The 17335-nt window shown below is 35.8% G+C and overlaps 1 protein-coding gene and 1 long non-coding RNA gene across 2 annotated transcripts; both read left to right on the plus strand.

The window, feature by feature from the left end:
- Positions 1-4912: 4912 nt before the first annotated feature.
- LOC117344377 lies at positions 4913-8803 on the plus strand. The gene is made up of 5 exons (XR_004536168.1): positions 4913-4989; positions 5501-5589; positions 6598-6669; positions 7453-7561; positions 8705-8803. It is a non-coding gene; the product is annotated as an uncharacterized LOC117344377 (long non-coding RNA).
- A 260-nt stretch (positions 8804-9063) lies between these two features.
- Positions 9064-12796, plus strand: LOC117344176 (adhesion G protein-coupled receptor B3-like). Its single transcript, XM_033906832.1, has 5 exons — positions 9064-9075; positions 9309-9368; positions 11179-11308; positions 11430-11591; positions 11795-12796. Exons 1-5 carry the CDS (start codon positions 9064-9066, stop codon positions 12058-12060), a joined length of 630 nt encoding a protein of 209 aa, XP_033762723.1. The 3' UTR covers positions 12061-12796.
- The last annotated feature ends 4539 nt before the right edge of the window (positions 12797-17335 follow it).

Raw genomic sequence — 17335 nt, forward strand, 5'->3', positions numbered from 1 at the left:
ACCCACTTACAGTCCAATGATGACGTCATGCATGCAGTTGATGACTTTTTGAAAGTGGCATTGAGGTCCTGAAACACCGCTGGCAAAAGTGTATAGATACTAAAGGGGATTATGTTGAAAAATAATACAATATGTCCGGCAATATTCAAATCCTTCAATATGAGGCTCACAACATAATATTATCAATCAGCCCTCGTAAAAGTGTATATATTCATGCCAAGTTACTGTGGTCCAGGTAAGCTCTTCAATAGAAATAAGTCTCGTATGAGAAAAGTCGGCCATGAGAGTGGCACAATTAGTTTCCATGGGTGACCTTGTCACGCCAGACTCAACAAATAAGTTTCGAGTAGAAAATCATTTTCACGATTTCCTACTCAGCCTAGTGATGTTTCTATGATGAGTTTGCTTTTTGATATATATTTTTTTTCAGAATTTTCAACTTGTAACAGGAAATCCAGATTTGTAACGAAACATAAAATATTTATTAAGCAGGAGAAAATATGAACAAAAGAGTTGATCGACGGACTTGGTAAAGGTACACACGAAATACACCTAGGCCCGTATCATGAAACAGGATTCCTGCTCAAATACACGTTTTGTGCACAGGAAGTTGAATTGAGCACACATTCCATGCTTGATAAGAATGAATTCATGAATAGGGGCCCCAAGTGTTCCCAAAAAGCAACCGTCTTTGGCTAAAGTCGAATCCATTTGACGTACTTTTCGTAAAAAGAAAACCGGGATAATTAAAAGTGACGTGCTATGTTGATATATTTCAAATTATTGAAAAGCCATTTGAATAAATAAAATAAAAAAGGTTAAAATTTAGCATTTAATATGTCGAATGTCCGAATTCCACTGTAGAAAAGCTGACGTGAAATCAATAACATTTTGAAAGACTCTAAATTCCGGAATTTAAACTGGAATTTATTACATTATCGATGAAATTGATGGGCCTAATCCGTTACATATTCTGCTCGGCATTGGTTCGGCTGAACTAAAAGTCACATCTGAGCGCTGTTATCTAGAACAGGCCTATTTTCCTTATCACCTGTTAGGGATTACAATTTCACAAGACGGTTTGGCAAGTAAGTGATCTAGATATTTTATAAGATGAGTAATTTCACGTTGTTGTCAGTTTCGACAGTTTCGATATTTCTGTACCGTGTGCAGAAAAACGAAGATAGCTTTGATGAATAGCACAGAAGAACAGAAATATGACTATATTTGTATTTGACTTGTGCATTCATTGCAACGAAACACTTATCATCACATGGGTAGATATTATCAGTCTTCAAAGCCGCGTTTTTTTTGTTGAGATACAGATAAAACGCAAATAGATATGTTTAGCTTGGTACTGTTTCCAACATTAGCTATTTTATAGTATTATAATATACCCGACTGAACTTTAATAGATAATATTAGTCCATTGAGTATGGGTGTCAAAGTTTATGCTACTGATTCCCGCGCTTTCTTCTCAATGTAGCAGAAAATGATGATTTATACATTATACAGTTATCTACGTAGCTGCTACATAATTAGTTATCTACGTATCTACTACATAATTACATTTATCTACGTAGCTACTATATAATTACATTTATCTACGTAGCTACTATATAATTACAGTTATCAACGTAGCTATTATATTATTACAGTTATCAACGTAGCTACTATATAATTAGTTATCAACGTAGCTACTACATAATTACAGTTATCAACGTAGCTACTACATAATTACAGTTATCAACGTAGCTACTACATAATTACAGTTATCAACGTAGCTACTACATAATTACAGTTATCAACGTAACTACTACACAATTACAGTTATCAACGTAGCTACTACATAATTATTTATCTAAGTAGCTGCTACATAATTACAGTTATCTAAGTAGCTGCTACATAATTAGTTATCTACGTAGCTGCTACATAATTAGTTATCTAAGTAGCTGCTACATAATTAGTTATCTAAGTAGCTGCTACATAATTAGTTATCTAAGTAGCTGCTACATAATTAGTTATCTGCGTAGCTACTACATAATTAGTTATCTACGTAGCTGCTACATAATTAGTTATCTAAGTAGCTGCTACATAATTAGTTATCTAAGTAGCTGCTACATCATTAGTTATCTACGTAGCTGCTACATAATTAGTTATCTAAGTAGCTGCTACATAATTAGTTATCTACGTAGCTGCTACATAATTAGTTATCTAAGTAGCTGCTACATAATTAGTTCTCTAAGTAGCTGCTACATAATTAGTTATCTAAGTAGCTGCTACATAATTAGTTATCTACGTAGCTGCTACATAATTAGTTATCTAAGTAGCTGCTACATAATTAGTTATCTAAGTAGCTGCTACATCATTAGTTATCTACGTAGCTGCCACATGGGTCATCTTACTGTTTTCCTTCACAACCTTATTACAAAATTTATACCCATGAGTAAGGAAAGAAACAACAATGCCACACCAATGACCTACCTGAATCAAGTTGCTAGAAACGCTTGAAAAGACAAATTGAGTAAGTGGACAAAGTACCTACACTGTAAAACTGGCCATAATTTTGCTGCCTACAAGAAGGCCGGGAATTTATATACCAGACTGTCAAGGAGTTCCAAATAAAGATCGAACAGAAAAAAAAAATCAAAAGCAATCCTGAACTGTTCTGGAAACATATCAAGTAAAACAAAGACAAAGACAACATCTCAGAAAGTCAAAGGCCAATATGGTGAACTTACAGTTAATGAAAAGGATACTGCTAATTTGTTCAATGCATACTTCCAAAGTCCTCATACATTATGGTAGTGCTCTAATCAGTATCTAGAATTTAGGGAAAATAACTACAGAATTCCACTAGAAAACATTGATATTACAAAAAAAAAAAAAAAAAAATTAAAATTGTCATTACAGCTATAAAAACAACAAAACCAAACAAAGAACCTGGATCAGACAACATCTATCTAAAAGTCATTGTTGAAAAAGATGAAAATCTGAAGCATCAAACTATCGGCCAATCAGCTTGCGCTCAGTTAGTTCAATGTAAAATTCTTCAACGGATTCTAAGAAATTCTTTCCTATTACACTCAGAAAACAACAAGCTATTATCAAACACCAACATGGATTTAGGCATGGAAAATCTTCTATGACCCAACTCCTGGCAACTTTGGAAATCTGGAACAAACAACTGGATGAGGGAAAACATGGATGTTATCTACATGGGTTTCAGCAAAGCTTTCGACAAGGTTTCTCACAAACTCCTCATACACTAGCTACAAAAATATGGGATTTAAGGAAAACGTTCTGTTGTGGATTCAGGCATTCCTCCAGAACATATCACAACAGGAAAACATCAATGATACCGTTTCAGAACCACTGCCATATTGAGTGGGGTCCCTCAATGGAGTGTGCTCGGGTGATACTATTCCTAGTTGACATTAATGACCTACCAAATATATGCTACAATGTTTTACTAAATTTTTCGCGGATGATGCCAACATATTCTCAGTAAGCTCTACTCCAGATGACAGGAAACAACTTCAAGAATGTAAAGATAAAATGTGTGATCGGGCTGATCTCTGGCTTATGGAATTTAATATCGGAAAATGCAACCATCTAAAAATAGGAACGAGTAAAAAGATATCAGAATTCGTCACGCACCATCAACGTCAAATATCATCAATGCCCAAAACAAGGAAGGAAAAAGATTTTGGAGTTTACATCTACATTGATGACGGTCTAAAATGTTCAACACATGCTCAGTAAGCAGCAGATAGGGCCAATCAGATCACTGTCATTATATTCCGTACCTTCACCTTACTGCGCCTATAACGATCTTCACCTCTCTCTAGAAATCTCTTATAATTATACTACCACACCTGGACTATGCACCCGTTATATAGTCATCACAAAATATTAAATACCAGTTTCGGAAACAACAAACAGACAATTCTTTTTCAGTAATCGAATCATTCAACTATGAAATTCTCTACCATAGGACGTTGTATCGGCTCCATCCATCAACATCTTTAAGGATAGACTTAGTAAGTTGTGGAGAGACCATCTGAAAAAAAAATCTTCTGTGACTGAACTGTGTCTATTCGCTAGGAGGTCTAATGTTATTATTGCGACATATTTTTTGGAAAAACGAATGGATCAATGCGCAACCGGTATGTTACCATGCCTGGAGATGAAACCATTACTACTTAAAGAAATGACGATAAAGTGTCATCAGTAAGCTTGAGCCAAGCTCTGTGATTCTGATTGTAGCTATCTACCCTGTAACAAAAAGGCATGTTGTGAAGTGTGCTATGGCATTTCATTCGCGGACATATCAGTGCTTGATATTTGGGTTGGGCTCAACGGATGAATTTGTTTTGTAATTTTGTAATCGTGCTTCAAAAACGTTTGTGAATTTTAGCCGTTGGTGAAAGCTTTTCATGGTGGAAAATGGTTTTTTGCCTTAAATGAATTTGATCTTGGCAATGTTGGCCTCAGTATTAAATTCAGAAAACGGCTACATGCATAATCTCATTTTCAAGCAAATACATTTTTCCAAAATTAGTTTCTTGAGGTACACATTTCACCTTGTTTGAACAAGCTACTCTTCCGTCCATGTACTATTATGTATACAAAAACAGCCCAAAAACAACTCCCTCGGATAATGCCATTCTGAAATATCTTAAAGCCATCATACATTTTATGCCTTGTAAGTCTTTTAAGTCTAACGTTTAAATCTGTTTTAAATATTCCGAAACTACGACAATTCTTTATATAATTATATATATTACATGTATATGGTTTGTACATTATCAAACAGTTCTATCATTCAATTTTTGATGTCATTTTATGGATGCATACACATATTTGGAAATCTATTTAAAGAAGTACATTTATTTCAGTATATTAATGCTCTTACATATTGATTCATTTATACAGTGGGTTGCTTCCTTCTGACGTTGGGATTGGTGTTAGGCCTTGTCTGTTCAGGTAAGTATTCATACTTACATTTTGTTGTTAATTTACAACGTGGAAGCTTGCAACAAAGCTGTATTATGAGCGTGATGATTTTCCAAATTGTTTATTTTCCCTTTCTAGATAGCAGCGTCCCTGCATCCTCTTCCCACGGTGTTTCCATGTCCCCGTTGATTCGTTATTCAAGATAATGCTCTCATTATTACAATTTCCATGTTATGGCGGGTGTCCTCGATTTGACCTTGATTGGTATGGCGGGTGTGTTCGATGAAGCCGAAGACGCTTACCCTCCCGCAACACATGGTTTTATCATGAGTCTCCATGCAAATCTATATTTTTGTTTATACTGAGTTTGAATTAAAGTTTTGTTATTTTGTTGGTCTTTTGGCTTTACTTGCTGCTTCCTGTACAGATGTATTGGCAATTTTCCTCGGTATAATTGCTATTTATTCTGTAGGATATATCATTATTTCTAATGAATTCTATGTTGCAATGTCAGCCTGACATAGATTCTGTTTCATCCTAGTGTCCACCGCTGGCCCACAGTGCTTCGCATGCTCATCAGTATATCGCCTGGAATTTTGTGGTCATGTAACACAATGTGCGGAAGGAGAGGTAACACTTTTACATATTTAATTATTACATACGTTATGTTGTCAAGAACAAACTCAGCAAAGGACTGTTGCTTTTTGGAAACATCTGGGTCCGTATTCATAAAACAATTCTCATGCTCAAGCATGAAATCTGTGATCAACCAACTCCTGTTTAACCTACTTGAATCAGGAAACAGCATTTTAAAAGAAAAACATTGACATTGAAAATAACATCTCACTTGGCGTCTTTCCGAAATAGCTTCATATCATAGTAAAAATATAAATTCCAATACTGTAAACGTATATATTTTAGCGGTAATTTTATTTTAGCGATTTTCCCTGTAAATTATGATTGCGCTAATTGTATTTACATTATAGTTTCCATGGCAATCGTTGTTGGTGCACTATAGTTCACCATTCCGCTAATATGTTTTAATATGGTTTTGCGCTAAAATTTTAGTGCGTCAACCTACAATCTATATGTATGTTCGTTTACATTGTTAAATTTGTCACCAACAGTATTTCAGTCTGAGCACAAAATGTGGACTTCAGCATGAGTACGATTTCATGAGTACTAGCCTTAACACTTTCTATTTTGTCGATCATTGTTTCATTCTCATCTCCAAGGGTCGTTGTGTTGATCTACATTGTGTTTATACCTATTTACACTTTTCCATCACCGATTTTGAGTTAGAATAACAGTATTGTTTAACCTATTGATTCCAAAACATGCATTACTTCCTGATTCTAGTTTATCCTCTTTCATCTTTTCAAAAGGAGTTAATAACGACTCCAGTCGGCGTTGTATTTTGGAGACAATGTATACTTAGAATTTCACGTTAATCAATTCGTTGGTAATTAGGACAACTTTAAATTTCCACGTATGTTAAGCCGATTTAGACTTTCCTTATTGACTTTAACACATTACATAATACTCATAGCCAGGAAAACAGCTGTATGTTGCTGTCGTCACATTTTAGTAATATTTGTCATTTGACTCGACGTTGATATGCATTCCGTTTGTGTACAGAAATGCTATATACAGAAGATACGCTCACAAAACCGACAGGACCAGTACACATCTGGGTGTATCAGTAACCAGGTACGTATGTACTGGCTTCTATTATAACCATAGCTAGTTTACCTGTCAGGATTTAGTTACATTTTCTACAACATGTGTCAAAGCGAAGCTTAAGTAACAGTACACCGATAAAGATATCACCAATATTCCTGTACATCTATCGCCACAGGGGTTTGGTACGTTCCTATGAAACAAAATGAAATATTTGATCCCAGAATCCAATCTCCCAGATCACTTCTGGATATCGGACCCTGGCTAACTGATTCGAGTGATCTTGGGATCGGACTCTGGTTTTTTTGCCTTTGGTTTGGTTTGGTTAAGTTTTGTTAAATGTCCTATCCACAGCTATTAATATTTAAGAACAGTACGTCTCCCCGCGTTTATATCATGCTTGCCACCTTGTGATAATGGGAAACTAATGCAAACTTACTAAAAGTGCTACATCACTGAAGTATACTGCCGAAGACACCCAGTAGGACACCACATACGATCACATTATACTGACAATGGGCGAACTCGTCGCTCCACTAACATGCTGAGCGCTTAGCAGGAGTAGAAGCTACCATTTTTAGACAACACTCCGGTATATCTCGACCAGGAAACAGAACCAAAAGCTTTCCTCGCCGTGACGAACGCTCAGCTTAACGCCAATCTATAGACGGTGTCGATAAACATTAGGAAGAAGAAAGAAGGAAGAGAAATGGTCATATCTAAATGAAGTCGCCTCTTACGAATCAGGCCCCTGGGGCAGAATGTAATCAATGCCTGCAGGACAATTTCAGTCATTAGTCATTGTTGTTTCAGAGTTGTTCCTTGGGCACGGATTTCCATGGATTGTCTCCCTACGGACAGGTGACATGTGTGGAGTGCTGTGACGGCGACACGTGTAACAACCAGGGCTGTGGTGATGCAGGTTCGTCATCTTCTATTTCAGAATTAAGCGACATCAAAGCCTAACAATGAAATTTTTTTTTATTTATTTTTATTTTCCAGTTCCTTTTTTGGTTTAGTTTAAATATTAATTGATCGAATGATTAAGCTAAAACTTGAATATTGGCTTCATTTATCTTTCCCTCTAATTTTCGGGTCATCCTTTTTCAAAACCAATTCCAAAAGCCCATTCCTATGTTGTTTGATGCTATGACGTCATTAATAGTTGTGATTACCATTCAGCAACAGTTCATTATTCATCATGTTTCGTACTTTTGAATTTTAACGAAAATGAGCATATCTCCAATAAGATAAGCACGGTTGAAAATGGTACTCATTGTATGTTTTTTACTACTTGACTGGAACAACTTTAAAGATGGTTCATTTATGATCTTTACCACCTCTTTCTAATATTCGGAGTCTAAAAATTGTCTTCCTACTAGTCACGTGGCTTCTCTCATCTCTTCGTAATTCTCAAAAAAATACTGATTAGTTTATTTTATGACATGATTTGTTAAATATGCTACATCGCCGACATTGTACACACAGCCGTCTGCTTTTGGTAAGTATTTATAAAAAATAATATTAGCCCGTAGTCTTACTATCTCAACTTTGACATAGTAAGAGGACCTATTTTTTCTATAAATACTTACCCGAAGAAGACACCTGTGGTGTATACGATGCTCCTCAGAAAGTCCATGACATCCGTGGTATGAAATGAGTTCTTATTAACACCATCAAATGAAAAATTTGATAACAGCGTTCTTTTGATTATCACTGACAAGAAAAAATATAGAGGTGTAGCACGATTGATTTTTCTTTCGGTTTGCAATTAATTATGTACTGATTTTGAATTCAAAAGATCAAATTAGAAATCTCAAACGTTTGGATGGTGGTAATGGTGTAAAGTATATGTATATAACGTATATAACTTTTGGTGCTGTATGAAATGCAAAAATGACTCTTGTTCTTGTTTTCAACCGATCATGATTACTCGTCAGTTTCTGAAAGTTTATTCTAAAGATTGGGTCTTGCGAAGATTTATATATTTAAAAAATGGTTTCTTTCTTCCAGCTAAAGTGTTTTGATTGAATATAAAATCATTATGCACGTTATACTAAAACAGGACTACCAGCCCGGGAATCACGTGGACCCTACTGCTTCCAGTGTCATCAATGGCCGGCTACAAAGTACTGTGACAAAGTCGCTATTTGCGACAGGAGTGAAGTAAGTACACCATTTATACTTTCATTTTTAAAGTGAAATCAATTTCTAAGACTTGTGAAATTTCAATAAATGACAACTCACAAACATAAACATATGGCAGTCTTTTGAAATTTTGATGGTGTGGGTATTTTACGTTTTCGAAAGCCGGTACCTTGTTGAATGTACCTATAAATTTATATTTTGGACATTTTCGGCTACGAACCAAGAGTTATATATGAATGTTAATCAAATCCTGTTAATATATTTGCTTTACGGTGGATGGGAACCAATGTAGGCGATCATGATAAGATCATTGCGTTGGAATGCAATATCATGTTATGAAAATGTCTACGATATCAAGTTTTCATTGAACTGTATTTACTTCAGTTGAAGATATTAAATGAATAGTTCATAGATTCACTGGAAACTTTTGTAACAATGCAAACACATATTTATACTGGGTTGTAAAATATTGTTTGTACGTATGACAAATGTTTTATATTTTGATCGATTCTTTGTCCTAGGATTGTACTTTTGATCAAACATCTGGATCTCATTTCACAAGTGGTTGTCGGCCAAAAGGAGTAAGTGTTTTCAGATACTCAGAAACACAAGTCGCTGCGTCCTATTGGTATTCCACGATTTCCTCTGTAGTTTTAGATATTCCTTATGCAGAGAATGCGATAAAGTAGTTTTTAAAGATAGTTTTGTGGTCGTCATCAAGATCTCTTTTCTGTACGAAAGTCGGTTAGAGTCATTTTCGTAAAAGTTTTTTTTTTTTCGTGTGATATCGCGAAACTATCGTGTAATATCGCGAAACTATCGTGTAATATCGCGAAACTAACGCGTTATGTCGCAAAACTTTTTCCATGTTATTACATAAAATCTTACGCATTATATTGCGTTACTTGTTATATAAAGACTATGGAACGGTTTCCGAGTATCAGATTATTGCAATGCCCCAAAAAATAGCCTACAATGACAAGGGAAAGCTTATTTAATTAATGATTATTTTTCATCCATTTCTACTATCGATGATTCTATTATGTAAACTTGCCAGAATTTGTTATGAGATGTGCGAATTTTCGAAGTGATATTGTTTTCAGCGTGGACAAAGTTTATGATATTTTGTCTAATTCCTGATGTTGGAAAAGCAGTGGGACCTGACAGAAAGTTATCGGATACCCATTGCTATGGCGAGAACTCTTTCTTCCCCTTTATCCTTTTTATGTAGCCGTTCTATCTGTGAATGTTCAGCTCATGTTAACTTTACTTAGGAAAGGTGATCGTCAAATTTCTTTGAATTACTGGCCCCTATCATTATCAAGCTGCGTTTCCAAAGAAATTGAAAGGCGTGTCTTAAGATATTCTATGACTATGCTAGGGACAATGATGATTTTTTTTACAAATACCAATAAAAGGTTATTCGGCAATGTTTTAACTAATCAGCTTTTTAAAAACATTGCCTCTGACAATGGCATATAAAACTATTCTCGTGTTTTGTGATCTTTCAAATGCATTTGACAACTTTTGGCGCTATTGGCGGATTGTTATTCCATCTAATTGATTATGTTATCCATAAAATCCAACTCTCATAATTATCTAGTTGTTTGAGATCACGGGATCAAGTATGTACAGTATAGTGTATTGAGAAGAAAACTTTTTACATTTTTATATTCATATATAGATATATATATACCGTATAGCAGGAAATTTTAGCGGTCATAAAATTTGGCGATTTGGTCATGAAAACTGAAAGTTAAATTTAGGCGGGTTAAAATTTAGCGATTTCCCTTAAATCTAGGGTTTTAATTTGGCGTTTAGTATATATATTACCTACCGGTATATATAGATAATTATGTTATGTCCATACATCCAATCCATGTTGATTAAGTGTGTATTATCGATGCTCTGTCTCGAAACCGGAAACTATTACCAAAAAATTTCAGACGAACACATATAGATTTGTCAAATTAGTGTTTATATGAGTATGTGTACAAGCAAGAGACAAAGAATTCGCTTAGTAAGATGTAATCAAATCGGCAAAAATCATGTCGACAAACCGACATTTTTCACAAGCAGAGGTCTATTTACGTCTCCGTATAATCTAATACTCGTTCCATCGTTTTATTTAACAAACTCATCTAGTTAGCGATATACCACGCTAATGTCAGAATATAGCGCGTTAGTTTCCTGTTAATACGCGACAAAAATGTTACATGTAATACAATATATTTCCTTGAGCGATAAGAAGTGCAGCATTCAAAGCTCGTATATATGATCAGTTGTTTCGTTTTCTTCATTCTGCTTCTCATTTTGTACTCGTACTCGTTTGGGTTTTACCTTGTTTCTCGGAGTGATTTTAACATGTACATACTTTTATTCTATCGATAGGAGTGTTTGCACCACGGTCCAGTGGAGGGAAGAGATGTCCATAACCCTACGAGATCTTTTTCTCAGCCCTGTCATCAATGTTGTTCTGATGACTTCTGTAATCAGGAATGCACCAGCCAACATCAGCAAGGTGTATACACTTATTTAAAATGCCATATTGTTATTGATATATTTCCTGAACCTTTTGTACTATATTCTTCACTATAATTAACATTTTTCAGTCATACCACTGCTTTTGTTTATTGTTATAGCTGGTGGATCCTGGGGGGCCTGGAGTCCGTGGAGCACGTGTTCGACTAATACCTGTGGTAGCAGTGGACATCAGACAAGGACGCGATCCTGCACAAGTGTCGGAGGAAATTGCGAAGGTGTATCAAGCGAATCCCGCAGCTGTTCACGTGGTGTTTGTTCAAGTACGTGTTATTCACAAAGTCACAAATAAAAACGAATAACATCACAGAGAGTAACAATACCACACCATATATATATATATCGGTGATGCTGGTCCGCCCATTTTAAAAGTTCTTTTCTGGTGTAAAAATGTCGGAAATTTGATCCTCAACCAGTTTCTTTTACAAGTACGGTCGATGACTGACTTTTTTCTTTTGTTATGAAGGTTGTGCTGAGATATACAACAGCGGGGAACACACATCGGGTGTGTATACCATAGCGCCTGTTGGTCACCAACCCCTGAACGTCGTCTGCAACATGACAGACGGAGGAGGCTGGACTGTCCTTCAGCATAGACTACACGGATCTGTCAGTTTCAATCAAACTTGGACAGATTACGTCACTGGTTTCGGTGATCTACATGGCGATTTCTGGTTGGGACTGGAATATATCCACGCGCTAACATCAAAGTGGGGTCCATCTCATCATTGATATGGTTGCCAAACATGGAGACTTGATAAGGTACAGCTACGATCACTTTGAGGTAAAAAATGCCAGTACCTCCTACCAATTGCTGGTTGCCAATGACAACTCCGTGAATTGCACTTCATATTCCAGATTTATGTATAATAACGGGTCAAAGTTCTCTACCCCTGACAGACAGGGCATGCATGGTTGCTCTTCTCATGGCTCAGGATGGTGGTTTAAGGAATGCTCATATTTCAACATCAATGGAGTAATTGGCGTTAATGACAATAATTATGGAATGGCAGCGTTCTGCCACCCTAACGTGGTTCAGCTGAAGGAAACCATTATGAAAATAAGATAATCAGTGTATAGTCTATAAAACACACAGAATAAATATTGACTTAAAGATATCCATAAATGTGTGACATCTTGATAACGACACCATGTCATTCTAGTTAATTCACTGTGGATAAATGTCCGTACTAGCTTGATACTGATGTTGTTTCTCTATATGATGTGGGTTTGGTAACATGGTTTAAAGAAAAAAATTCCACGAAATCGAGGATAAGTCAAGGACACAGGTATTCAATCAATTATTATCATTATCATTATTCATTTTTCAATATTCATGAGGTAAAACTAGTCAGAAATGTTGTTTGTAGACCAGTAAATCGCTCTCCTGAGGGGGATATATACGTTTTCATCTGTTCTTGTCTGCTTTTGAATTCACTGCAATAAACGGTATTCCAACCAAATGCCATATATTTGTTTCTACAGGCTTCTACAAGTTAAATGTTATCAGGTGGGAATATACGCTTGTGATTAAGTTTGAAAAAGTATATATAGCCAAATATACTCGGGAGTACTATCCTTATCATGGCCAAAGCATTCACTTCACACAAGCAAAAGTAGGGAAGCCGAATTCTGGATTTGCTTGTCCGCTGGTAGGTCGTAGTCCGTCTACTGTTATATTATTGTTAATCTCTCTCTCTCTCTCTCTCTCTCTCTCTCTCTCCCCCCCCCCCCCTCTCTCTCTCTCTGTCTCTCTCTGTCTCTCGCTCTCTGTAACAAGGATCAGTTGCTTTAAGTATGACGTGTCTGTATTTAACACCTCCTAAGGGTCATGACGTATCAACTTGAACTCGTTTAATAAATTCCGTATGACATAGCTACTGGTGTGCGATCCTCTACTTAGGTACTTCACATACACGTATTAAGTAACGCCTCACGATCACGGAATGACCTATCGGATAACACATGTATTGATAGAAACATGCAATGCAGTTATTTTTTAAGCATATCTCTGGTTTATATATAACAAAAATGGTAGATGCTTTAAAGTAACATCTTATACAGTTTCATATTTCTTGAAATTCTCAAGAATGCAAATTACATATACAAGATGTAGCTGAATTGTTTTGACAACAAATTCAATCACTTCTATTCGTAGCAGTCCGGGTAACATACATGTATATGCTGATCGGGGTTTCTTGGGAATGAGGTTGCACTATGAAATGTACTGTTTACTAGTTTCATTTTAAAATAAAAGAATGAAGAAAATTGAAGAATGTATGATACGTTGAACACTAGGATGGTAAATAGAAGTGTTGGAGGTAATGCTATCTTATAGTAAAACTTAAGTGTGTTATAAGTGATATTGCGTAATAAGCTTGATTCAATCGCACATACCTTACAGCTTTTCAAATACACACACTATAAATAGCCTGCTTTCATACCTGGGTGGATTGGAAATTACTGTACGCTACGGGTGGTACGACGTGTTTAGCTGGCCTCTACTGTCCCGTAAGGTAAGTCTAGTAGTCAATATCGAAATTAGCAAATAGCATTATGTAGCATATCCCTCAATTGCTTTTATAATGATTTTGTAACATAACCGTCAATTGTTAATTGCTATGATTCAGTAACAAATCCGCCGATTGTTATTTATCATGATTTAGTAACATATACGTCATTTGTTTATTATTATGATTTAGTAACATATACGTCATTTGTTTATTATTATGATTCAGTTACATATCCATCAATTAACTGTTATGATGCAGTAACATATCCGTCAATTACCTCGGTAATTGTTATGATTCAGTAACATATCGGTCAATTAATTATTATGATTCAGTTACATATCCATCAATTAATTATTATGATTCAGTAACATATCGGTCAATTAATTGTTATGATTAAGTTACATATCGGTCAATTAATTATTATGATTCAGTTACATATCGGTCAATTAATTATTATAATTCTGTAACACATCCGTCAATTAATTATTATTATTCAGTAACATATCCGTCAATTAATTATTATAATTCTGTAACAAATCCGTCAATTAATTATTATTATTCAGTAACATATCCGTCAATTAATTATTATGATTAAGTATCTTCTTTTGCAGTGCATTTATAGTAACCACTTCACCAAAACATAATCATCCTTTGATGTGCATTCAGTATGATTACTTTTTCCAAACAAAATCGTCGATCGTAGTTTATACATAGTGACAAGGTTACATATCCAACAGCATCTCTGTTATACTTCATTTAATGGGGAGGACATTTCATAAACCCAGGGAGGGTTTGGGGATCTTACTATGAAAGGAAACTGGAGTACCGGGGGAAAACCCGCGACCCCTATACCTTACATGCCCTTGTATAAACCACATTAGTTAGTGTTAATAGCACAGTGTATTTGTTTTCCAAATTTGCAGATTCAATTTTAAACAATTTTATTGAAACAAGATAATCGCACTCCTTGATATTGGCAGAGGAAAATGTACCTTTTTCGTCTGTCATTGTGTACGTGTGTTATATATTGTGATGTGTAAGACGTTTTTAAATGACATGATTCAATAAACGGTAATCAAAGTATATGCAATTAATTTGTTTTGATAGGTTAAATGTTATCGTTTGGAATATACAGTACTAATAAAACACACAATGGAGTAATAACCATCATCTACCCAGAACAGTCAATCAAGAGGATTCCTCCTCCAAGAGGAGGGAAGGTAACTAAAGGTTCCTCGGTATCTTTACTAAGGGATCATTGAAACTATTAAGCCCAGGAGATGGTTTGGTTTGGTTTATCTTATCTAACGTCCTATTAACAGCTAAGGTCATTTAAGGACGGCATCCCGTGTGTGCGACCTGCATGCGTGTGGTGAGTGTGTATGTGTGTTTTAGGAGGCTGCGGTAGTTTCGTGTTAAGTTTCCTTGCGATAGGCCAGAACTTTTGCCGATTTACAGTGCTGCCTCACTGAAGCATACTGCCGAAGACACCCAGCAGCACACCCCACCCGGTCACATTATACTGACAACGGGCGAACCAGTCGTCCCATTCCTTGTATGCTGAGCACTAAGCAGGAGTAGCAACTACCATTTTTAAAGACTCTGGTATGTCTCGGCTAGGGGACAGAACCCAAAGACTTCCTCACAGGGGCGAACGCTCAACCCAGGAGAACAGGCTCTGTACCATCAGGCTGACACAACACACCAAGAGTCCTATACAACAACAGTTCCCTTACTTCTGGATGTAAATGTCCGCTTGTACATTATATTTTAGTATCCTATTGTTCGTGGTCTTCCATCATTATATCGACATATACATTGTTTTAATGGTATTTCCCCCCATTTTAGCGATTATGATATAGAAAAACGGGTCCGTATCCATGTTTGTCGTACTCTCTCTGTCTATCTTTGTTTGTCTGCCACGTCATACTGACATGTATAAAAGGACTCCTAACGATCAATAAAAGATTGCTTTGTATTTTTGTATAACACAGGACCTATCGGATAGCATAGAAACAGCAATGCAGGTATTTTTAAACACATATATGTAGTATTGTGTCTCTTATCGAAACCCTATTGTTTTGGACAGCCTATCCTGCCCTTACACAAAAATATAAACAGTATGCCTTCACAATAGACGCCCGACTTGACAGGGTATACCCATATTAATGAACTCTGCAAGTTTGTTGGAAAAACCTATACGTCACGGGTAGAAGTTAAAGTGGGTGTTTAGCTACTGTCCCTTGAGGTAAGTTTACTGGTGGACATGGAAATTATGTTATTATTTGATTTCGCAACAACTGCAATTCTTGACATATGATATCCACTGCAATGGTAATTGGATATAATAACACTTATGTGTGTATACTATTGGTATAAATAATGGTGTAGATAGTAAAATATAGCAACAGTTAAATATAGCTTCATAGAAATTGCTTCAAAGTAATAAATACTAGATCTCTGTTTTAACGCTGATAATGTATGTACAACATAAAGCTATCAGTATTTTCTAACGATGGCAATATAAATACATACTATCTTACAGTGAACTGGGCGGCTCGGATAGAGCATTCCATGAATTGTAATGATGACGTAACGGGATACCTGTGTTTGATCTATATTTAGATTTCAACCTACTGAAAATATTATGAAAGAGATTGAGAGATTTTATTATCACTCAGGTGCACACTACAGTATGCAAATGAGGTCAACATCAAATATGACAATACGATGGTTGACAATGTTTGACAGTAGAGCACTCACCTTATTATACAAGCATAAATAACCAATAAAACTGAAAACGTAGAGAGTTAACTCCTTGCGCCTTGACCTGTTCACATTTTTTCGTTAGGCGGATTCGTACGTCCAAAACATTTTGTTTTCGATTTCTTCAAGATAGAGACTCAGGCCAGTGGTGTTTGGTCAGGAGCATGCAAGGATGCTACGTTTCTTCAGATGAATGACCTTGACCCACTTTTAAGGTCACAGAGGTCAAATATTATGCAAGATTTAAACAAATCTGACTTACTTTCAATGCTAAAGGGGTGAAATGCATTTAAGTCTTTCTTGTTACTCTAGCTAGATATCAAAAGAAGCATCATGATACGCATAGATGACTCAAATACGATGCAGATTTCACGCCTGGTGTTCTATAGAATACAAAGAATGCTTTAATGTGTAGTTCACAAACAGACCAGGAAAGTACAGTACAGCTACAGTATAGTTATGGGTTTTATTCTCGGGATAAATTACCCTACTGGTGCCTGGTTCACTTAGAAATTAAATATAATGAATCCGCAATTAATTAAGTGTTCCCAAATTGGCTATGACGAGCAAGGTAAATAACGTAAAATAACTGCAAAGCCTTTCAAGACTGTTCAGTAAAGTTAGGATAATAACTCCTATAATTTCTAGGAGCAAGAACAATTTGACTTGATATACGTGTTATTTTAAATGTTACAGCTACTGTCAACTCTTTAGGGTGACTGTTTCAA

The sequence above is a fragment of the Pecten maximus genome, chromosome 15, assembly GCF_902652985.1.
Source record: "Pecten maximus chromosome 15, xPecMax1.1, whole genome shotgun sequence".
Lineage (NCBI taxonomy): Eukaryota > Metazoa > Mollusca > Bivalvia > Pectinida > Pectinidae > Pecten > Pecten maximus.